Source organism: Exophiala bonariae, assembly GCF_035927105.1.
Source record: "Exophiala bonariae strain CCFEE 5792 chromosome Unknown scaffold_3, whole genome shotgun sequence".
Taxonomy (NCBI): Eukaryota; Fungi; Ascomycota; class Eurotiomycetes; order Chaetothyriales; family Herpotrichiellaceae; genus Exophiala; species Exophiala bonariae.
Genome location: NW_027042478.1, coordinates 1025913 through 1046745, shown reverse-complemented (window position 1 = coordinate 1046745; position 20833 = coordinate 1025913). Strand labels below are relative to the sequence as shown.

The 20833-nt window shown below is 49.7% G+C and overlaps 6 protein-coding genes across 6 annotated transcripts; 3 read left to right on the top strand and 3 right to left on the bottom strand.

Moving 5' to 3' along the window:
- Nucleotides 1–818: 818 nt before the first annotated feature.
- Nucleotides 819–3773, top strand: LTR84_007897 (uncharacterized protein; the record flags this gene model as incomplete). Its single annotated transcript, XM_064851449.1, has 11 exons — nt 819–1009; nt 1067–1409; nt 1470–1757; nt 1804–2244; nt 2300–2581; nt 2632–2734; nt 2783–2832; nt 2885–2902; nt 2953–3025; nt 3079–3587; nt 3669–3773. The coding sequence occupies 11 exons, from the start codon at nt 819–821 to the stop codon at nt 3771–3773; spliced, it is 2403 nt and encodes an 800-aa protein (XP_064710452.1).
- Nucleotides 3774–4429: 656 nt separating this feature from the next.
- Nucleotides 4430–5809, top strand: LTR84_007896 (uncharacterized protein; the record flags this gene model as incomplete). Its single annotated transcript, XM_064851448.1, has 1 exon — nt 4430–5809. One exon carries the CDS (start codon nt 4430–4432, stop codon nt 5807–5809), a length of 1380 nt encoding a protein of 459 aa, XP_064710451.1.
- A 1042-nt stretch (nt 5810–6851) lies between these two features.
- LTR84_007895 (uncharacterized protein) lies at nt 6852–8915 on the bottom strand (the record flags this gene model as incomplete). The annotated part of the gene is made up of 1 exon (XM_064851447.1): nt 6852–8915. One exon carries the CDS (start codon nt 8913–8915, stop codon nt 6852–6854), a length of 2064 nt encoding a protein of 687 aa, XP_064710450.1.
- Nucleotides 8916–9682: 767 nt separating this feature from the next.
- On the top strand, nt 9683–13959 carry LTR84_007894 (uncharacterized protein; the record flags this gene model as incomplete). Its single annotated transcript, XM_064851446.1, has 9 exons — nt 9683–9704; nt 10292–10739; nt 10791–11020; nt 11071–11459; nt 11531–11797; nt 11861–11950; nt 12005–12559; nt 13707–13832; nt 13894–13959. 9 exons carry the CDS (start codon nt 9683–9685, stop codon nt 13957–13959), a joined length of 2193 nt encoding a protein of 730 aa, XP_064710449.1.
- A 388-nt stretch (nt 13960–14347) lies between these two features.
- LTR84_007893 (uncharacterized protein) lies at nt 14348–15475 on the bottom strand (the record flags this gene model as incomplete). Its single annotated transcript, XM_064851445.1, has 2 exons — nt 14348–15390; nt 15463–15475. 2 exons carry the CDS (start codon nt 15473–15475, stop codon nt 14348–14350), a joined length of 1056 nt encoding a protein of 351 aa, XP_064710448.1.
- A 567-nt stretch (nt 15476–16042) lies between these two features.
- LTR84_007892 (uncharacterized protein) lies at nt 16043–20399 on the bottom strand (the record flags this gene model as incomplete). The annotated part of the gene is made up of 6 exons (XM_064851444.1): nt 16043–18672; nt 18722–18853; nt 18905–18971; nt 19206–20153; nt 20209–20248; nt 20308–20399. The coding sequence occupies 6 exons, from the start codon at nt 20397–20399 to the stop codon at nt 16043–16045; spliced, it is 3909 nt and encodes a 1302-aa protein (XP_064710447.1).
- Nucleotides 20400–20833: the final 434 nt, after the last annotated feature.

Here is a 20833-nt window from a genome sequence, read left to right as displayed (position 1 = left end):
GCCATGGGCACTGCAGAATGGGAAGGTAACAGGAGCTGTGAGGTTGAAAAATGGCAGGCACGCAGCAGCTGATAGAGCATTCTCTATGCTCAGCGTCGCGATCCCATGAGTTTTGGTGGTCGCTCGCATACAATTTGTGTGCGCAAGACCTGACACCACCGACGCCCTCGTGGTCTGCGTGAAGCCATCGCCCTCGACAACCAGTTCTCCATGTCATCAGTTGGTCGGCGACATCATCGTTGTTGTGAATTGTCATCGCACCATTCCCCGTTCGGCGGCCACACAACCCAGCCGCTCTTTCCTCTACTCAACTTCCCACCTTGTCCCTCTCTCTTCTCCTCTCCAACCACTTTTCTCATCCTCTACCACTTTCATTCAGTCATTCCCTGTACCCTCAGTCTTTGAGCATCCGCTCTATCATTGGTTTTCCTATCTCATCACACTCTTTATCCCTGTTTCCCTGAAGACTGCATCTCTCATTGAGCAAGAACTCGTGTGGGATTCAGGTCAACTTCAAGGTAAGTCCAAATCTGGTGTTTTGACTCTTGCAACTTGCCTTCCTTTCCATGGTTTGCAAGTTTCATGTCCAAAGCACCCTCTAGTTTGTTTTTCTCCCATCAAAAGCATCGTCCTCATCCCCCTTCCTGAGACACCACCTCGTCATTGTGGCAGAGTGGATTGTCATCCTTGGTCTCTGACAGTCGGTCTTGCGAAAGGCTGAACTGGGCTATCGACACAACCCATCAACAACAGTATCCCCTGTCCCAGTATCAACGTGTGCATGACAAATTCATCTAACAGAAGCTCCTGAAGCAGCAATGTCTCGCCCTTCCGGTGTTGCCATGGCTTCCAGCCCTCCTGCTTCGGATGACACCAACTCTGTTGGAACTCCATCCACCAACATCACTGCCTTCACTCCCGGTGCTGCTCCTCCTGGCACTGCTGGACGTACTTCCTCTGGCAACGAGCGTCGTGGACCTCGCAACCTTGCGCCTTTGGACACTGCTAGGTAAGCTCCTTGGCTACAGATTCGTCCACTCTTCTCACATTTGCTGATATTCAATAGGACTGGTGATGACGTTTTCTTGTCTGCTCCAACCCCTACTGCCGCCACTAGATTGTCTCCCACTGCAGAGGCCTTCACTCCAGGCCAAGCTGCTTTCAATCTTCCAGTTGAGCGTACCGAGTTCGTCACTGAGCGTGTCACTCCTGTCAAGAATCCCGTCAAGCCAGTCAGCTTGCTTACCAAAGGCATCGAGAATTATCGTCAACTTTCCATGAAGAACAAGAACTTCAGTCTTCCTGCCGAGGCCGTCAATGCTGATGGTGTAGCCACCTGGCGTGAACTCGTTCTTCCCTATGCAGACCTTGTCAATGCTGAAGTTCCTGACGTTGTCACCCCTGTTCGTGTAAGTGTCCAATCCTCAACACCATCCTTGACCATACCGCCTGTCTAACCTCTCCTTCAGCGCTTCTACACCCAAGCTGAGATTGGAGGACCTGCTCTCAGTCCTAAGAACTGCCTTGCTCTCACACCCGAGGTTCGTTACCGACAGGAGTCTGACATGCGTACCAAGATCAGTGCCATGGGCATGCGAGTGGCTCTCCGCGTCAACCATAGAGTTGTAAGAGATGTGATGGCCACCGTTGATCTTCAAGAAGGTTCTTTCACCACTGATGAACACGTCTTCCGCTCCTTTGTCGTCGCTGGTATTCCGCACGACTTTCCCACTGCTGCCATTGCTGCAACCTTCTCGGTATGTCTTCCCTCCCATACTTCTTGTACCTCCACTGACCATTTAGCCTGCCGCATTTCCATCCTTGAAGTACATCAATGCTGTTCAGGTCATTCGTGATGGTGCCTTTACGATTTCCTTTGGTGATCTTCGTGATGCTCAGAGAGCCTACGCTATTGTTTCATACCTTCACCATGATGCTTATGCACACTACCTGAGCCCCAAGACTCTTGCTGCCGACCTCGGCCAGGATTCAGTTATTCAAACTGATTTCCATGCTCAAGTCATGATCAAGGTCATCTGGGGCGAGCATCATGTCATGGCTCGGGGTGTTCTCAGCGAAATCAGACGTCTTCTCAGTCAATGTGGTGACATCAAAGCATTCCACGCTGCTCCCCGTCAGCGTCCTGATGAGGTTCCCAAGGACAATCGCGAGCTTGTGGTTGAGTTCTACAGCACCAATGCTGTTGCAGCCGCCGTTGATGTCCTGACTGGAGACTATGGAACAGTAAGTGCCCCTCTTGCAATTCATTGTCATGTTACATGAACTAAATGTGCAAAAGTACCGCATTGATGCCAGCACCTACACTCCTGATGTTCTCAATCTTTTTCACCTTCTCGATGGCCGCAAGCCCCAGGATTTCGCGTTCACCACCCCTCTCACTACCCTCAGTGTCACTGGTCGTTCAACTGTTCCTGTTGATCCAGACTATGACCGAATTGCTGCTGCTCTTCAGCGTGGTGCCCAGCGTGCCAATCGTGATGGTCGTCGCGTCAATCATAATGCCAATCACAATGTTGTCGATATCAATCGCATCACTGCTGGTGTTGACGTGCGCACCACCGTGAGTGAGTGTTGTTCGTCCTTTCCATCTTTCTTGCTAACCTTTGCCAGATAATGCTCCGCAACATCCCCAATCGCGTGGATCAAGCCCTCTTGAAGGCAATTATTGATGAAACCAGCGCTGGTTGCTATGATTTCATGTACTTGCGCATTGGTAAGTGTATCTCCTGTGTTGACTTTGATGCGCACTAATCTCAGCTAGATTTCGCCAATAATTGCAACGTTGGCTATGCTTTCATCAACTTCATCGACGTGAGTCTCATTCATTCACTTCAGCTCAAGCAATTGCTAACCTCCTCCACAGGCTCAATTCATCCCTTCTGTATGAAACTTTGCCATTTTTGAGAGTTTGACTTTACTAACCTTTCACAGTTCGTCATTGCCCGTGCTGGTCAACGTTGGAATTGCTTCAACTCCGACAAGGTTGCAGAGATTTCCTATGCTAGTATGCTATCCCTATTGCCCCCTTTGGTTGACATCTCTGACAACATGTCACAGCCATCCAGGGAAAAGACTGTCTTGTTTCCAAATTCCGCAATTCGTCCGTCATGCTTGAGCACCCTGCTTTTCGTCCAAAGGTACGCACAATTCTAACAGTCACAATGAGCAGCACTAATGTCTTCCAGCTTTTCTTTACCCGTGGCCACCCAAATGCTGGTCAGGAGGAGAAGTTCCCATCTCCAGACAACCCCTCAAAGATGCGTCGCTCTGTCGAGAACGCTGAGCATGTTGGTCTGTATCCCTCTCGTCTTCTTCAAGATTCCCTTGAACCTCCAGTTTCCGGAACCCCTGTCAAAGGCTGCGCAAAGTGTTTGGTGTTGGAGAAGCGTCATCGTCTGTTGGCAATTACTTCCTTTCCATACCCAGCCCCATCTCCTAAATGCACAAAGTGTTCCATGGTGGAGAAGCGTGGCTGGTGTTCGCCCCCTGCTCGTGCCATCAAGGCCATAGCAAAGTCAACCGTCTATGTCGACACCAACTGCCCAACTGATCCCTTCTCTGGCATCGTCACTCGTCCTCTTCCGTGAGCACAACATATCCTCACCTCTTACACATGTGAATGAAGGCTAACTTTACTCTCCCTTCAGGTCTTTTCGCCCCTAGGCAAGGTCAAGCCTATCGTGAAGAGCAACGTCGTCGTCGATCTCAATATGATCGGGGTACACCTGGCGCAGACATCGAGCTTGGAATGAATCAGCGTTTCAGATTTCAGGATCCAGCCCTCTCACCCATGAACAACAACTTTCATTTTCATCATCCAAGATACTAGCTCAACATAATTCGTGGCGCTGGTCGTTCCATAACGTTTCAGGTCACAGCCGTTGGGTTTCGGTGTCTTTGGAGGTTGTTGAGAAATGAAGCCTGGAAACCGTCATCTTGTCTCCTGGAAAGGCACAATCTTCATCCATGATCCCCCTGTTTTTCAAGAAAGCTACCCACTTCCCCTAATACTGCAAGTTTTCCTATGTCATTTCACAAAGCTGGGTTGTCTTTTTCGCCCATTGAGGACATCAAAGTTCATAGCAACTTGCAAAGATGCAAGAAAAGAGTTCGCAATAATGATAATGAAAAAATTGCAACCAAACCCTGTCTTCTGCCTGGTGATGATTTGCACGTAGAGACCGGCATCACGCTGCCGGCGGCCCACAAATGTCTCTAGTGGGTGCCTGCATTCAGAGTGGGGATTCATTCCCCAATTCTGCAACTTGACTTTAACGACTACAGGCCAGCTTTTTACGTCTTTCATACCCTGCCAATCTCCGATGGCAACATAAGGTCGCTTGCAACAAAACAGGCTTTTCTCGTTGTCTATGGGACGACCACTGTGGTGGTTCAGTGAGTTGATAGCATGGCAGGTGTGGCACGCCGGGCACGTGTCTCATTGACTTCAGATCGTGGAAAGCCCAAACGTGAAAAAGCTGGGTCACCACGAAAAGTTAGACTCCATCCACCAAGAGGACGCAAGATCCAGTACTCCCCGAGTATCGTACAGACAGAGAAATCAAGTGTCACAGCCTCATCAGCCTCAAGTCCAGTGGCCAGAAGTAGAATTGTGGATCGAACAGATTTAGCCGACTCACTCCAGCTTCTCAATTCGCTCTTCGTGCGCAACAAGAACCAACACCGCAATCAACTCTGGTGGAAGCCATTCTGCCTACTTCGAAATGCCACCCGGAAATTTGTGAGTCTCCAGACACGAGAGACTGAGCTTCAGAATCCAGCTCCAGTTAATGCAACTGCCCCAGTCTCAGCCGCAAAAGACTTTCGCCGCCGCTTTGAGCTTGAGGCACAAGTAAGGCGTGAGAGAGAGATTGTGGGCGAATGGATCCGCGAAGTGCTTTGTCCACGGTGTTATGTCGTGTTCTCGGGAGTTGTGGCGGACACGCAATTTGCGAATCTTGGTGTTGTGTTGATGGGTGTGTTGAGCGAAATCGCGGGCGTGGTCGGGCTTCCGCGAAGTCGGACAGCAGAGACAGACGAGCGAGAGAGTTTAATGCAGCATGCACAGGCTACGAAAAAGCAGGCGAGAACTCTTACGGCACACAGTCTACATGTCACAGGACCAGACAGAGGAAATCTGGTAGAACGGGTGTATGACAGTGACGATCTAGGTGAAGTTGTCGAGCGGCAGAAGGATTCACCCCAGGGAAAGGGGTCTACAACAAGAGGACACACAGATGATGACACTTGGCTGCCACCATTGTCTGCTGCGGCAGAAGCCGTGGTGGATGAAGGTACGAGATTGGGTACGGCAATAGATCAGTGGCCAAAGGATGATTCTCAGTCACAGGATGACGATGCCGAGATGGTCGAGGAGTCTGCGGATGGTTCAGCCGCTAGCAAACCCAAGAATTCTGCACCGAAGAACAAAGGGACAGCCAGACCTGTTCTGCAAGACCAACTGACCAAAGCATCGACCAGGTCCTCCCAGAGTACACCTACCGCAAGTCCTCCTCCGCTATCGTCCAAACCTAACAACAATGATCCTACCATTCTATCTTCAACACCAAAGTCTCAACCAGCAGCCGTCAAGGCGAGCGCACCAACTCCCACGGTCAAGGCGAACGTGTTGAAGAAGCACAAGAGACCGAGCGAGCAGAACAGCCCCTACTTACCAGAAAAGAACGTGGGACAGTCAACTGAGAAGCGCAGCGACAGCAAGAGCATGGGAAAGAAGATCAAGAAGAAGAGAAACGCCATTGACGACATGTTCGCTGGATTTGGATGAATGTTGTCGCGGAAAACACAACCCTTACACCACCTCATTACAATGGCGAGACCCATGAGAGATTGGTCTTTTCGGATTTTCTTTCTCTGCACATCGTTCACCCCTCTCACTGAAGGATCCATCGCCGTACCAAAGAAGACTGAATCATTGGCATGGGTGCCCTCGCCCTGGAAAACCGGACAAGACAAAATCCGAGGAACGAGTCAAAGCCATGGAAGGCAGAGAAACAGGGAGCTGGTCACTATCCCGAAGACTTTTTTATTCTCCCAGCTATTGTTGCCCTCCTCTCGGTGGACCTGATGTCATCCTTGGAATGAAATGATTGGCTTGGCAGTTCAGCACACACTGGTCTAGAAGCAGTGGAGGACGCATAACATAGTGTTTTGATCCTCCACAAGAGAGCGAAGTATTTGGGATCGAGAAGAAGCCGTACGAACGGATGATTTATGAGAGAAAACGGAGATGAACTACGTTTGGAGATTAAGACGCATGGTTCAGGAGGTTAGTGATCTGTTGGTAAAAACAAGTTGATCATACTGAGGTTCAAGCAGTAGACTACCTTAGTAACTACGAAGTAGAGTTGAACTCAATGCTTGGTGAATTGATCTTCTTGTCACCAGACCCAAGGTCTGTTCCCAATGGGGTTCTCACAACGACAGAGAAAGTTCGATAGAGTACACTTGATGAACCTCCCAACCCAAATGGCGGGCCGAGCTCACATGCTTTGCTATTCCACCCTAAAAGCACAACCCAGGCTCCATTGGTGTATAATAATGTAGCATGTATCACGTCATGTATCTCATAGCATGCACCCACCGCTTGTGCATACTCCATCGCTATGCCGAAAAGGGGAAGGGAAAAAAAGAAAATGCTTGCAACTTGTAGCATAACCAGCTCACTGTGTCCTCAAGCTGCTGCGGCGATGACTGCCATGGTGTTGGTAGCCAGAGTTGTGGCTGAACCCGCCCTTGACTGGTTGCCGGTATGGTGAACCATAATACATGTTGATGATAGGTTTCTGTGGGAGCGCGTGCTGGAGTTCCTACCTCCGTCCGTTGTAAGCGTCTTGTAAACCCATCGGCGGCCCGCCTCCTCGCATTCCACTTTCACTTCCTGATCCACCATTATATCCATGATCTCTATCTGGTGGAAGATGTGGATGTGGGTGGCGTTCACGATCCCATTCTCTGTCTCGCTCTCGGTAGCCCAGTGCTCTGTCGCGATCGCGATCTCGTTCCCAGTCACGAACTGGACTTCGGCTTCGCGGGCGGCGATCGTACACGCCTGGAGGAGGGTGAGGAGCACGATCAGACTCATGTGTGCGGCCTCTATCTCTCGCAACACTTGAACCATTGTCTTCATAGCGAATTGGCTCATTATAACTAGGCATTGGACCATCTCTACGACCCTCGCCATATGGCAGATGGTCATCTCTTCGACGAGGTTTGGGAGGAATGTTTCTTGAATCGGGATCAGCAGTCGAATACTGTGGGATATATGTATCTCGATCATGTGGATGATTGGGACGCCGAGAATCAGTACCTTGAGGGGCACCTCCTGGAATACGTGGCCGTGAAGCTGGTGGTCCTCGACCATCATCGCGGTAAGCAGTCGCATCTGGAGGGCCGTGGCGGTATGTGTCCTCGGGCACAGGTGGACGAGGAGGCAGGGCATATTCCACGGGAGGACGACGGGCATGGCTATCATCGTATGGTTGTGGTGGGCCGTGTGTGCGTGGCTGATCGTATTGTTGTCGAGAGCCATGGCCATACGAAGAGTGATCTCGTTGAGGTGGAGGGCCTCGATAATCTGCGCCATGTGCGCCATTCTGACCATGTGGTCCTTGAGGACGTCTGTTGTAATTCCCATGATTGTGTTGGCCATTGCCATAATTTCTGCCCCCACCTCCAGGCACACGGGGGCCTCTTCCACCTTCATGAGGAAGTGGTCGACCATTGATACCCCATTCCCCCTCGGGACCAACACCGACAGAGCCGCCGGCTGGTGCTGGTGGTGGTTTTGATTTCTGGTCTCTGAACTTTTTACGATCGAGTTCGTGTGATTCCTCGAAGGTTGGTAAATCACCAGGTCTTGCAGGGTATGGCTCCGTGTGGAAGTAAGGGTGCTCAAGAGCGTCGATGGCATTGATTCGCTTCCTCCAATCAAGTGTCAACAACTCAGAGAGTAAAGAGAGTGCAGTAGGGCTGAGCTCAGAGAAAACCCTAGTGATGGTTGGAGACTTATTACCAAATTCAGTCACACCATCACAACCAGGAAGCGAGCGCCATCCGGGCAAGTTTTCATCAGTGGGAGAACCAACAAGATCAAATATGAGATGTGCTTGATTGACATCGCTGTTACCAGCCAAGATCGGCTTGCCTTTGTACATCTCACCAAACACACATCCCACACCCCAAATATCAATGGCAGTAGTGTATTTGCGAAGTTGTAACAACAGCTCTGGTGGGCGATACCACCTTGTGACAACCAAGGTAGTGTATTCTCGAGTTGCGACACCGCCGCCGTGGCCACGGCGCGGAGGCTCGTCATCATAAGGGCGAGCAAGACCAAAGTCTGCAATTTGGAGGATTCCCTTGTTGTTGATGAGTAAGTTTGCAGCCTTCATGTCTCGATGTAGAATTTTGTTCTCGTGAAGGTAGGCGCAACCTTCGAGGAGTTGCTTCATGTAGCATTTCCTTTGCGGTTCGGTGAAATGGACATTGGGATTCTCAAGCAGGCCAGATAAATCATGATCCATGTACGGCGTGACCATGAACATACTTGGTTTGCTGGTAGCGCTCTTTGGTCTTTCAACTGCCATCTCCTCAAGTTTCAGAACATTGATGTGGTCGAGTTGTTTAAGAAGTTTGATCTCTCGAAGCGCAGTGATGGGAAAGCCATCCTTTTCATTATGCATTAAGATCTTTTTCAGGGCAACCAAATTTCCTCTCTTCTTGGACCTTGCCTTGGAGACCTCTCCAAAGGTGCCCTCACCGAGTTTCCCCAGGTACTCGTACTCTGTAATCCTTGAGCAGCCATGGAATCGGGCTCTCCCATCGTCAAGCCTTTCGAGAGTTTTTCTGGAGGTCTGCGCGTCGCGAGACATGGCGAAACCGGAGGCTTGGGTAGCAGAGCGTAATCTCGAAGTCGGCGTTCACCAGATCATCGAAGTAGGTGAAGAAAGGATGCGTGGATAAATGGTGATGGATGAGGCTGAGCTGAACCTATGAGGGCTTTTGCTGTCGCTGTCGCCGCTGTCTTGGAGAATTTGTTTGCTGGTGGTTGTCAAGTTGGCCGCGGCCGGTTGTCTGCAGACGATATCATGATCTATGGTGGGAGATTTGGATTATGTCGACTTGCACCGCCCAAGAGCGAGGCTTGGAGATGATTCAGATTGGCGGGAGATTTTCAGATTGATGGGTGGGAATGGATCGTGGATGATAGAAAGATCTCTATGTGGCAAGTGAGACGAAACTAAAATCGTTAAGTCAAGCGCAGGCAGTATGGAGTGAAGGATGTGAATCAGGGCAGTCTATTCAATGTCGATGTTTTGACATTCACATCGGTACATACTCCCACTTCCGGGCTCCACCACACGTTTTGCATGCGCCTGCCACACCCCAACTCGATCGACCAGATTATGACCTGGAATATCATTGTTCCTCTCCGGTCACGTGTGCTCACTATTCTTTGAGGGCTTCAAGCCTAATGCCCATACGCTTTTTCAGCCTGATACACTCGACCTGATGTCCACGACACGAAATGACGAACGTGTGCAGCTCTCAATTTCGGGTGATTCAGCATACTAATTCTCTGCTCCAATATATTCGCCAATGTCTAATATGCACTGATGTAGGCCTCCTTGGTCACACCATGAAGGCTTTGCAAACCACACGTTTGATGCCGCCAGCACAATAGGAGCCTCTGCTCCGGAGAGCCTCAAAGCCTGCAAGTAGCGCTTCAGGCTGGACTTTTTTCTGGTCTAGGCATGCAACTGAAGACGACTGGATAGGGACAGGGCTTTTTAGGAGCATGCACATTGCAGAGAGGCTCAGCAAGCCTCGCTCTCCACCTGTCACCCTGGCACTCCCGGATAGCCATCTACTATTGGCTTGTGTTTCAGCCGCTTCGTGTCTTTATAGCCTCAAGCCCCTTCAATTAGACTTCTTCCCATCTGGTACTGTTACACGGCATACAGCCCGATCCAGAGCAACAGCCCTCTTCTGCGTTGCGCTGAACAATGGTTGGCCACTGGATTTTCTTTCAACAACACGTCCACAGAGCTAAAACGCCCCCAGGGCTGCGCAGTGAAGCCGGAAGCAAGAAAGTTCCAGATACATCGATGGGCGATATATGCCTGAGCCTAAGCACCCCCTGTTGTTGCGGCGGACTTATATATTGTCTGGAGTTCCCTGGGGTAGTCGGAACCTTGGAATTCTCTCATCATTTGTCATTCAAAGGTCTTGCTTCTGATTATTATAGTAACCTCGGATTCGTTCCCATCCCGATTCATCTTCACGGGGCTGATGGCAGAGACAAGTGTCATTCAGCAGGGCTTCAACTCGAATGCACACCCAGCCTATGGCCCGGCTGGTCATTTCTATTCCCAAGCCAGCAATCTACGATCACATGTCAAGCGGCTTGTGGATCAATTGAAGCAGACGGACCCTTCCAATGCTTTACGAGTTTATCTGGAAGATAGTGTACATGATTTTGGCCATTTTGGAGAAAAGCGCCTTCAAAATCGAAATGCAACTTCAGAAACACCGAGGCTGCGAGCACAAGATCTTCTATTGTCTCTCGTCACAGTTGCGGATCACTCAAGCAATCCTGTAAACCGGCTTACCCTGGGTGACGTACACTTAAACGACTTTCTGTCCGATCTGAGAGAACAGCTTTTTAACACTGGTGATCTGATGATGAGTATTTGGTAGACCAGATTCATTCCTCGAAAACGCGGGGCTGACAACACCACCCATAGTTGTTTGGCACCAACCCCATTTGCAGACGTCGATGCTATTATGTCATTGAGGTCCAAGATATTTGGCACACCTTCTCGTATCCGCCGAAAGCACGAAGCTCCACGAGTCGGTGTGATCCTTACCATTGACGAGTACTGGCTCTTTGGCAATCAGATTCGGGAAGATCTGCTCGGGTTGACAGAAACAGAATTGGACGTCTTGACACCAAATGAAGACTTTCACGCTCTAGGTAAGGCCATCCTGGCTCGATTCCAAATCGGTTTGACAACTTTCCATTAGTTTCGGACCGCACATCATTATTTCGCGATCAAGGGTGGACCATTTTTGATTTCGAATGGTGCTGCGTTGCCCCAGCATGGACTTGGTGGTTCAATATGTACATCTGGGCATTTCATACCACTCAACCAGGGGTCGAAAAGGTTACTTTGTACATTCAACAAATGAATCCCAGCTGCCAGGTGTTGCTCGCCTATAAACAGACTCAGGACGAATCATATTCGAATGTGAGAAAGTTCTTAATCGCTTCTCGAACAGCATTTGATGCAACATCTTTGGATCTGAAATCACCCCAGGTGGCTACAGTCCATCTATTGCTATCAATTCTCTTCCTTCTTTGTGATGGCAATACCAAGTTCCGAGACTCCTTCTTTCAGCGCATATCTCACATGGTAGGTCTTACATATGCGCCTCATTTGCGATCGGTGGTGTAGAAAAATATGCTAATGGCTGCTTTTGTCAGAGGTTGAGCGGTCGCAAAAACCCTTCCCGCTACAAGATCAATTTCCTCTTGCATCTGGATGACCACAGGCAGTGCGCACTTCGAGGTCTACAAAGAGCAAGAGATCTGGTACACGACATTGAAGACTTTGCGAAACGGCCGTTGTCCGTAAGCTCGCAGGCTTTAGACAGTATACGTGAAAGATGTGATGAACTCGGTACGAACCTGAGGAATCTTGAACATGACCTCAGCAGCCTCGAAGGGATGCTGATGCAGACTCGTGACATGGTGAGTAGCACAAAGGTCACAAACTGTACACCTCATATGTAAATCCTGACATATCAATCACAGATAAAGCTCCAGATTGACCTACAACAGCTCACATACTCCGGTGTTATTGCTCTTCTCGCTGCAGTTTACTTGCCCTTCTCGTTTGTAGCTGTAAGTGCATCTCCCCTCGTAATTACGATCGAGCAACCAACATTAATGATCTAGGCCCTGTTTGGAATGAATGTCAAAGACCCTTTGTGGCAAGCAAATGCATCACAGTCGATGAGCATAACCACGGCGGCCGTAGGCAGTGCCACTGAACCGAGTCTCCAGAATCCGACGACAAATATTGTCGCAGCCATTGAAGCGATCACAACGTCTACGACGTCCAGTCTGGTCGCAGAAGCTACCACGACCCTTGCCGAGGCTTTCATTGACGCTCTCGAGAGTCAGCCAGGCCCATATCTCTTCACCTTCAAAAACTTTTGGTATATCGCAGTCTCTGTGACAGCTGCCGCCATATTCTTACCCCTCTTAATCGGCGGTGCTTTCCGAGAGACGGTTCAATTTTCCTATAATCACAGAGAAATATGGATAACACTCGTTTTCATTGTTGCGATAAGCGGCTCCACTACGCTCAGCATATTTGAAGGCTTTATCGCGGCATGGGCTCTAGGAATGCCACAGGTTCTGTTAGCTTTGATCATGCTTCTTCGGAAAGCAAGAAAACCAAAGAAGACCAGGCGCTTGCAACGATGGATTGTTTACGCATCAATCCTGGTGGGCTGTATCCTTTTCGACATTTCTGGGCGTTCTTGGGCCTCATATCCCAGTATCTCGCGAGCCATATCTGGAGAAATGGGAGCCGAACTTGTCTTGCCATCGTTGACAGGCATTATAGCCCCATTTTGGCTCGTAGGGCTCTGGTTCTGGAACGATAGACCTCTTCCCAGTAATAGGGCTGAGATTGATCGTATATTTGATCGGAAACCACGACGCTGGCCGCCACGAATCGTCCTGCATTTCATTTTACTGATTCGGGACGGTTTCAAGAATCTGCCAGTTTCTCTTGGACATTCTTTGTTTTGGGGCATTATATGTGGAGGCGGCATCAATGCATGCCTGAGTATATCCTTACCCACCACCTTATACCTGGGCATGACGTTTACATATTTTGGACTGTACAGTCTTCTTGAGTTCCCAGATTGGCATGGGAGGTGGAGCTCGAAGAATGGGTTCATTTGGTTTTTTTTCATCTGTGTTGTCGCCTGTTCTGACATATTTTGGTGGCATTTTATTTGGGGAGTTTATACAGGTTCTCCGGTTCTGTTTCCAGTATTAACCTTAGTGGCTATTAATTCACGGGCTGTACGACGAATCTGTCGTCGCATTCGTGGCGGAGCTTCAACAACGGTATCAGGCGATCAAGCGCAGCAGACAAATCCGGGCGATCAACACGTTTGATGAGACTCCATGACCTTTGGACTCACTCGGATCAAAGCGCGAGTGAGCGCCATGGCTTGAGATGTAATGATTTTGTAGCCTAAGGAGGTGCCGCAAAGGCAGCAATAAGTAATGAAAATACATTTGTCACTTGATACTAAAGAGGTCCTGATATTGCCTTGGGCTGAGAACCACCTTTCTACACTTTGGGCGATACTATGTTTTACTCGACAATGTCGTAATATAGTCAGGAAAGAGAATGAGAAACCCACCGCTCGGGATAGAGGTTCGGCTTATTACACAGTCACGTGCCGTGCCAAGCATCGATCTCGCAGCTCAACTTGCATGTCGAGACCTCAGTGGGATGGTCCTTTGACAGCGATCACGTTCACCAACAACCACAACCGCCTTAAGTGTACGCCTCTATCTGGGGTTTCTGGTCATCGAATCTTCAACTGACATCTCGCGCAGATTTGAATTCTAGGAAATGGCCGGAGGCACGCACGGCAAGCCCATCTGGAAGGGCAACCACCCCGTCCGACAGATCAACCCGCAACGACCACTTTATCGGTTTGCCGCAACTGGCCTCGGAGCCGCCATGTGGTTCTTTGTAAGACCCTCCGCCTGAGATACCAGCTCTCAAGGCAACTTGGCTGACCAAGACAATGCAGTTATTCTACAGAGCGAAGCAGGATGGCGCGGCACTGCTTGGATTAAAACACCCTTGGGACCATTGAGCAGGAGGGTTACGATGAAGAGAAAATGAACATAAACTCCGAGAGAAGCAAAAAACATCATTGTACATATTCACCAGGGCATGGTATGAGGCGCAAGGGAATATACAATCGCCTGTCAAACTGGACTTCCGACCACGAACATTTCCTTGTGAACCGAGCATCGTCCCGCAACTCCGGTTTACTGATCAGGAATACTATCGACGAAGCTCAATATACCACTGTTCGCAATTCTGATCCGGTCGTCAGACCGCTGACTTTATTACCGGTAGCGTCTTTCTGACAGGGAAGTGGCTTCGAATACACATTCAACTTGGATCCCCAATCTACAAGTTCTATATTCTACCAGAATAGAGATGATTCCTGACACCATGCTTTCCGGCCAGCACAATCAATGCTGCAAATATTCACCCTGCTTGCCTGGACTCTTCTTCTCGAACAGGTAATGGCTCACTCCCCAAGTATCCCCACCCTCGTAGGCAAACAACTCAGCACAAGCCATGTAAAAGACCTGCCAGCGATAGAACCACATCCCGGCCTTTTCTTTACCATACGTCTCCTCCAAACCGGGCCAAATCTCCCTTTTGCTCGCGTTCATCTTGCTCAACCAATCCTCGCACGTCCGCGCATAATGCTTCCCATTCACCCACCACTGCCTCGACAGCGTCAGGTCATCTTGGAAGAAATGCAACAGATCAGCACTCGGCATCGTCCCGCCCGTGAAGAAATGCGTGCTCATCCAGCCTCCCTCAAAATCGTACGGCGTGTCCTTGTGCGCGAAGATGTGCACGAACAGCTTTCCGCCCGGTCGCAGTGCACGGCCGAGCTTCTGCATCAGCAGGGCGTAGTTCTTCATGTGCTCGAACAGCTCGATGCTCACGACGCGGTCATACACACTCGCCTCGAACTCGTGAGTCACCACATCGCCCGTCACGACCTTCAGGTTCGTGAGGCCCTTCCGCTTCGCCTCGCCTTCGATGTAAATCCGCTGCGTCCTCGAGTTGGAAAAGGCCGTGATGTTGGATTTCGAGAACCGCTCTGCGAGATACAAGCTCGCACTGCCCCACCCACACCCGAGGTCCAAGATGTCCTGGCCGTCCTTCAGACCCGCTTTCTCGACGTACGTCTCCAGCATGGCGATTTCCGCCTGTGCCAGCGTCTCGCCGCCCGTTGGGTACAGACAGGAGGAGTACTTCATCCTTGGGCCAAGGCACGCCTGGAGCACCGACGTGCCTACTTCGTAGTGCTGCGTGTTGGCCTTGTCGGTCTCGATGGCGATGGGCCGGCTGCGTAATGCGGCCACGTATGCCATCTTACGCTCCCAGGCTTTGGACAGAGACTCGGACTTGATTGTTTGTATTCGGTCGGCTAGTTGTCGGCGGATACCCAGTCGGATGACACTGGCGGGCAGCCAGCCATTGTCGATGAGATACTCTGCATGAACTCAGTTCAGTTCTTTCAGAGTAGATTTGATGCTAAATGTTCCTCCATTTTGCTGTAGCTTACCTGTGGGATCCATTGCCAGAGCAATATATTTCCCAAGTGTCGTAAAGATGGGCTAGCTAAAATACTGTGCTTTGCTTTACAAGGTCCTACAAGGAGATGAACAATTGAGGAAGAAAATCTGATTCCAATTAGAGGATGGAGGATGGCAACGATAGGATCCACACAAGGGCTCAGATGTCTTCACAAGCTTATGAAACCCTAGTAGTCTCGATATTGTCTTGAGTTTTGACCATGTGCAAAATGCTTCGGAGGAGGAAAGTGATGACGTCGTTGTTCATCGGATTGGGGCAAACGCAGCCTCGTGGTTTCCTTCTTTTCCCTCACAGGTTGTTGAACCACCCGTGTTCCTCATGAGTGGCTCTCACGCAGGGGCTACGGCACTCACCTTGATTCTTGTCCATGAGATGTACATACAGTATCAGCACGCTGTGAATCTGGCCGGGAGTGGCCCAATGGGCAAATGTTGGATGATCATGATATATTTTGAGTGATCAGTCCATCGTATCATCTCAACATGTGATGAACGGCTGCTGGGTAATGGACATCACTTTTCGTTTTCGTTTTATCCCATTCCTTTGGCTTATTTGCTAACCAGAATATCCTCCGCGATTAGTTTATACAGTTTCCGTTTTTTGGGATGTGAAGGCCGTAGGTACAATTTTAACTTGCCGACATATTTGGCCAGGACGGGTAGGAAATATCGTTCTGCAAGATATGCGCCAGCAAAGCCTGTGGTCGCAAGTGCAAGCAAGAATAACTCGTAGTCGAGTGACATCTCGGTCAAGTCCATGAAATTTGCTAGCCATTTGGCCGGGTCGAGAAGCATGTACAGTGACATGAGTAGTACTACGACTAGTGTGACAACGAATGGCACATTAGCAGTCATAGATTGGCGAAATGGTGGCCCAACGCTGAGAACAATTCCTGAGAGGATATATTGGAAGCAGGACACCAGAAATAGCGCAGTGTTTTGCGAGTTGTCGACACTTGATTTCTCCTTGTCCAGCTGAGGAGGTTGATACCACGGTTGACTTTGCACAGTCTGGAATGCAACGAGTTGCACCAGGATGCAGAGTAAAATCTGGCCAAGGAGTGGTGTGAGTACTTTTCTAGAGACCAGACTCGCAGTCGGGCGTTTAGTGCTCAAGACTGGATATGCTCCTGTCCAGCCCATGAAGATTGCTATCGGCAATATCAAGGCCAGATCAATGAACAAGAATTGAAAGTCGCCCAAATTAGAAGCGGATGCATATAGGAAGCTGACGGATGTGAACTGGATGGCCGAGTACAGACTCATGTATTTGAAACAGCAGAAACTGGTGACAAGAGCTGCACGGCCTTCTTTTATGAGGGCTGGGACACAAGAAATGTCAAAAATGTGGCTCGTGAAAGGAGCTGCCACAGAGGCTTCGGCTTCTGAGAGAGAGACACCAACGTCAGCAGCTTTTAGTGCACCGCAGTCATTGGCGCCATCGCCACAAAAGCCGCAGCAGTAGTCAATGCTTTGTAGCTTCTCGACCAACTCATGTTTCTCATCTGGTGACATGCGAGCGAAGACAGCACCCTTCACAAGCATGCGCTCCAGAATCTCCCTCGAGCCGAAATCGACGATCCATCGGAATGCATCACCTGTGACGGCTAGGGTATATTCTCCGATCGCCAATGCATCATAAGGAGCTGCATTGTCGTCCTCGGTGGCCAGTGGTGCGGGGAGAAGAGTATTTTCGTCAAGCTGATAGATTGGATTGTCCACACTTTCCCATGTCAAGCATGCCTTCGGATCCATTTTGTCTCCTTGGATGAAATGAGGGACGAAGCAGTGGGCATTTCGATCAATCAAAGCACATTCTCTTGCCACGCTGATAGCGGTAAGAATATTGTCGCCTGTGCACATGACATTGCGAATCCGAGCTTCGTTCAGCTCTTCAATGATCTCGGTCGTGATATCTTTGAGCTTGTTCTCGAAGACTATGAACCCGATCAACTGTAGTCGTGACTCAGCAGCCGTGCGATCCATTAGTTGAATCTCCTCGGAGCTGATTCTGGAAGCATACTTCGAGGCGCATGCAATAACACGAAAGCCTTTGTGCGTGTAGTAGCTGAGCAAGTCATCAAAATCGTCAGGTATGCTTGAAGCCGTACAGATATCTTTCATCACTTCTGGTGCACCTTTGACATACACATTGGCACCAGGATCTCCATACTGGCGGACGATGACGCTGGCTCTTCGAAGGTGCGAAACAAAATCGAATGAGCGAAGGACACCAAGCTCAACACGAATTGGATTACTCGTCTCTTGGGAGTCATCTAGGTCGTACTCCAAACCCTGAGGTGGGCGAGCAACGCTGGGAGCCGGATGATGAGTGCCTGGCTCAATAAAGTGGCTGGTATTTCGTGATCCTTCCTCGAAGGACCATTCGGTGAATTGGAACATTTTCAAGTCGAGTGGGTCCCCGATCAGCTCATCGTCCACAAGTCGCAATGAATGGCAAGATGCCATGGTGTACAACATATTCTTGTTGACGCGATAATCCACTGTAGGATCGCGATCATAGGATGCTGGTGGAAGAACTTCGTGTGCCTCCTCAAGAATGTCCCCAAACCGAATTTCTGGATGTTGAACAAGCCGAACTCCCAGCACATCAAGACCGTCTTCAGTCAACGTGCCGGTTTTGTCAAAGCAGACTATGTCAAGTTTCCCAGCCACATTGACCCTCTGCGGACTGATGCAAAAGATCTGTTGTTTTTTGAGTCGAGATAATGCAAAGTTAGTCCCGATAGTAAGAGTTGCAGGCAGTGCAGGTGGAACAACGATCGTGATCAAGTCTAGGGCTCGGACAACGATCAAATGCCACGCCAATCCAAGTTTAATGAAGTTAATGAAGGATGCGATGAAACCAATGGTCGCAACACCTCCCATGACTGAGATGTAGCGGAACGAGTCACGGTAGAATTTGAAGCCAGAGGGTTTGGGGAAGAGCATCGAACGGACGAGGGCGCCTTTGGTAGTATTGAATCCGGTCCGAACAACCAGCGCAAGTGCAACAGCCTCGTCATCGTCTGTGTCTTGCGGACGTCTTGCACGGATTATCTTTGTACCACAGAATAGAAAATGGCGGGCAACACTGGGGTGTATGGATGTCGCTCCAAGATCCACATAAAGTAGTGCTTCATCCGTAATTGGAATTTTTGATACTGGAATCGATTCCCCTAGACTTGATAAGCCTATGTTCAGAGTGTATGAATGTAAAAATCATACCTGTCAACATGCTCTCGTTGATGATGCAATCTCCTGCAAGAAGGAGACTGTCACACGGAAGTTGAGACAATGACGGATCAGATACTTCATACACATCGCCCGGTACAAGATCGCCAGACACCGCAGAACGCCCTGAGGAGATGTAAGGATAGTTCGCATACTAAAGGGGCTGAATTCACCTACAAAAGCCGTTGCGCAGGACACGCACATCGCACTCGAATCGTGAAATCTCTCTGAGTCGTTCCATTGTCTGTCGGGATCAGCGTCTAATTGCAGCCGAGGGGAGCTTGTGAACCTACAGATCTAGTTTCGATAACAGTGGTAGTTATTGAAAAGACCGAGATGAGGAAGATGGCAGCTGCGTAGTAGTAGTACTCGTCGGCCGACCACAAAATGAGACTGGCGATTTGAAATACGTAAAATGGATGAAATGCCTAAAAAGATTAGAAAGCGTCACGAGCGACATAAAGCCGATAGGGCTAACCTCGTCAAGAAGCAGTTGAGCAATCGGTTTTTGCTCAATTTCAATCATGTTCTTGCCAAAGACTTGATCTCTCGGATCTCTCTCCTCAGAGTCCAGACCTTCTCGAAGAGCTTTGACGTCGGTCCATTGTGGATCCCACCAATCGTTATTGAGGACAAACTTGTCTTGAACAGGGTGAAAAAGAAGGCGCATATATCTATAATTGAGGGAGCGTAGGACAGGTAAATCTTGATCGTCATCGTAGCGATAGCTGTTGGTCTTTTCTTTCTGAGATGGGGTGAAAACCGTGGACAGGGGATGGCCATACTCTTGTTCTGAGATGTAGTGGATGGAAAATTCGCCCCATTGGTTCTGAAGTCGTTTAGTCTTTCTTCGCAGCAGTTTCTGTGGCGGGCCATAGCTCACCTCTACAACGACCCAAGAGCATTTCTTGAGGGGCGCGGGGGAGCCAACAATGGAGATACGCCAGCTAGGGACCCAACGAAAGACGAGATAGCCAATGCCAGCAGTTAAGACGCAGATCGCGATATAAAGCATGAAACCAAGGGAGGATGTGGAGAAGCCGGCAATGACCATGGTGAGGTCTTCAGTCTCAATGTACAGCTTTTGACTGAAGCTACCTCCATCATCATGTTCTTGAATGTCGCTGCGAGCGGACTCATGGCGTCTAAGTAGAGGCTGATCGGAGGACGATCGTAATCTCCCAGACGACTTTCGTCGCAGAGAGTCCACTTCCCCGGCCTCCAGATCGTGATCCGTGATGGCTATGTTTCCATCCTCTTCATCACTGACATCTAAAACGGCTTCCTCGTCGGAATACTCGGGAGTTTCTTGCTCGTCTTGAAAATAGGTAAAGCTGGATATCGATCCTTTCCGCTGCCTCGGCCGTTGATATGCGAAGCCAGTCATGCTACTCGGCACGCTTTCAGAAATGGGCCCGGAGAATAGCTGGAAGGTGGGATCAGCATAAGCGAAAGAAATAGAAGAGAGTGCAGTAGCAGACCTCATCGGTAGCCATTTCGACCTCGGAGACGAAGCTGGCACTATGACAATGATTAGCATTTCAACAGCCTTGCTTAGATGTTGTGAACAAGTAGCTCACTTGCTCATATTGGAGTCGCGGCGACGCATTGTTCGGCGCGCAGAGCTGCTACGCCGGAGCGCAGCAGATGAAGGTCTTTCAGGAATATCCATGGCGATGAACAGAAGTACCACGAGGGCACGGGGATTCGAATGTTCAAGACATGGTACAGTCGAACAAGCAAAGATTGAAATAAGGAGAGAAGTACAGATCGATAGATTATTCGATGTGCTAGATTGCAGTGCTGGTCAGGAACTTTTTCTCCCTCTGTACGTGCAGTGATCGAGTGAGTTGTACTCAGGTTTGGAAACCCTTTTTGCTACAACAATAATGGTTGGTGGAAGGAGAGGTGTTAGTGGAGGCGGGACGCAGCTATGATGCAAGAAATTCGATAAGCCGTGGGTGGTGGTCAATCTGACTGGCCAGGTACGCACCCCGTAGTCAAGTTGGCCGTGGGCGTCAAGCATGCTGTAGTTGGGGGAATCGCAGGGCCCGAGGGGCCTGTGCAGCCTAATCCAACAATGCCAAGCGCTCGCCTCTCCTCTCT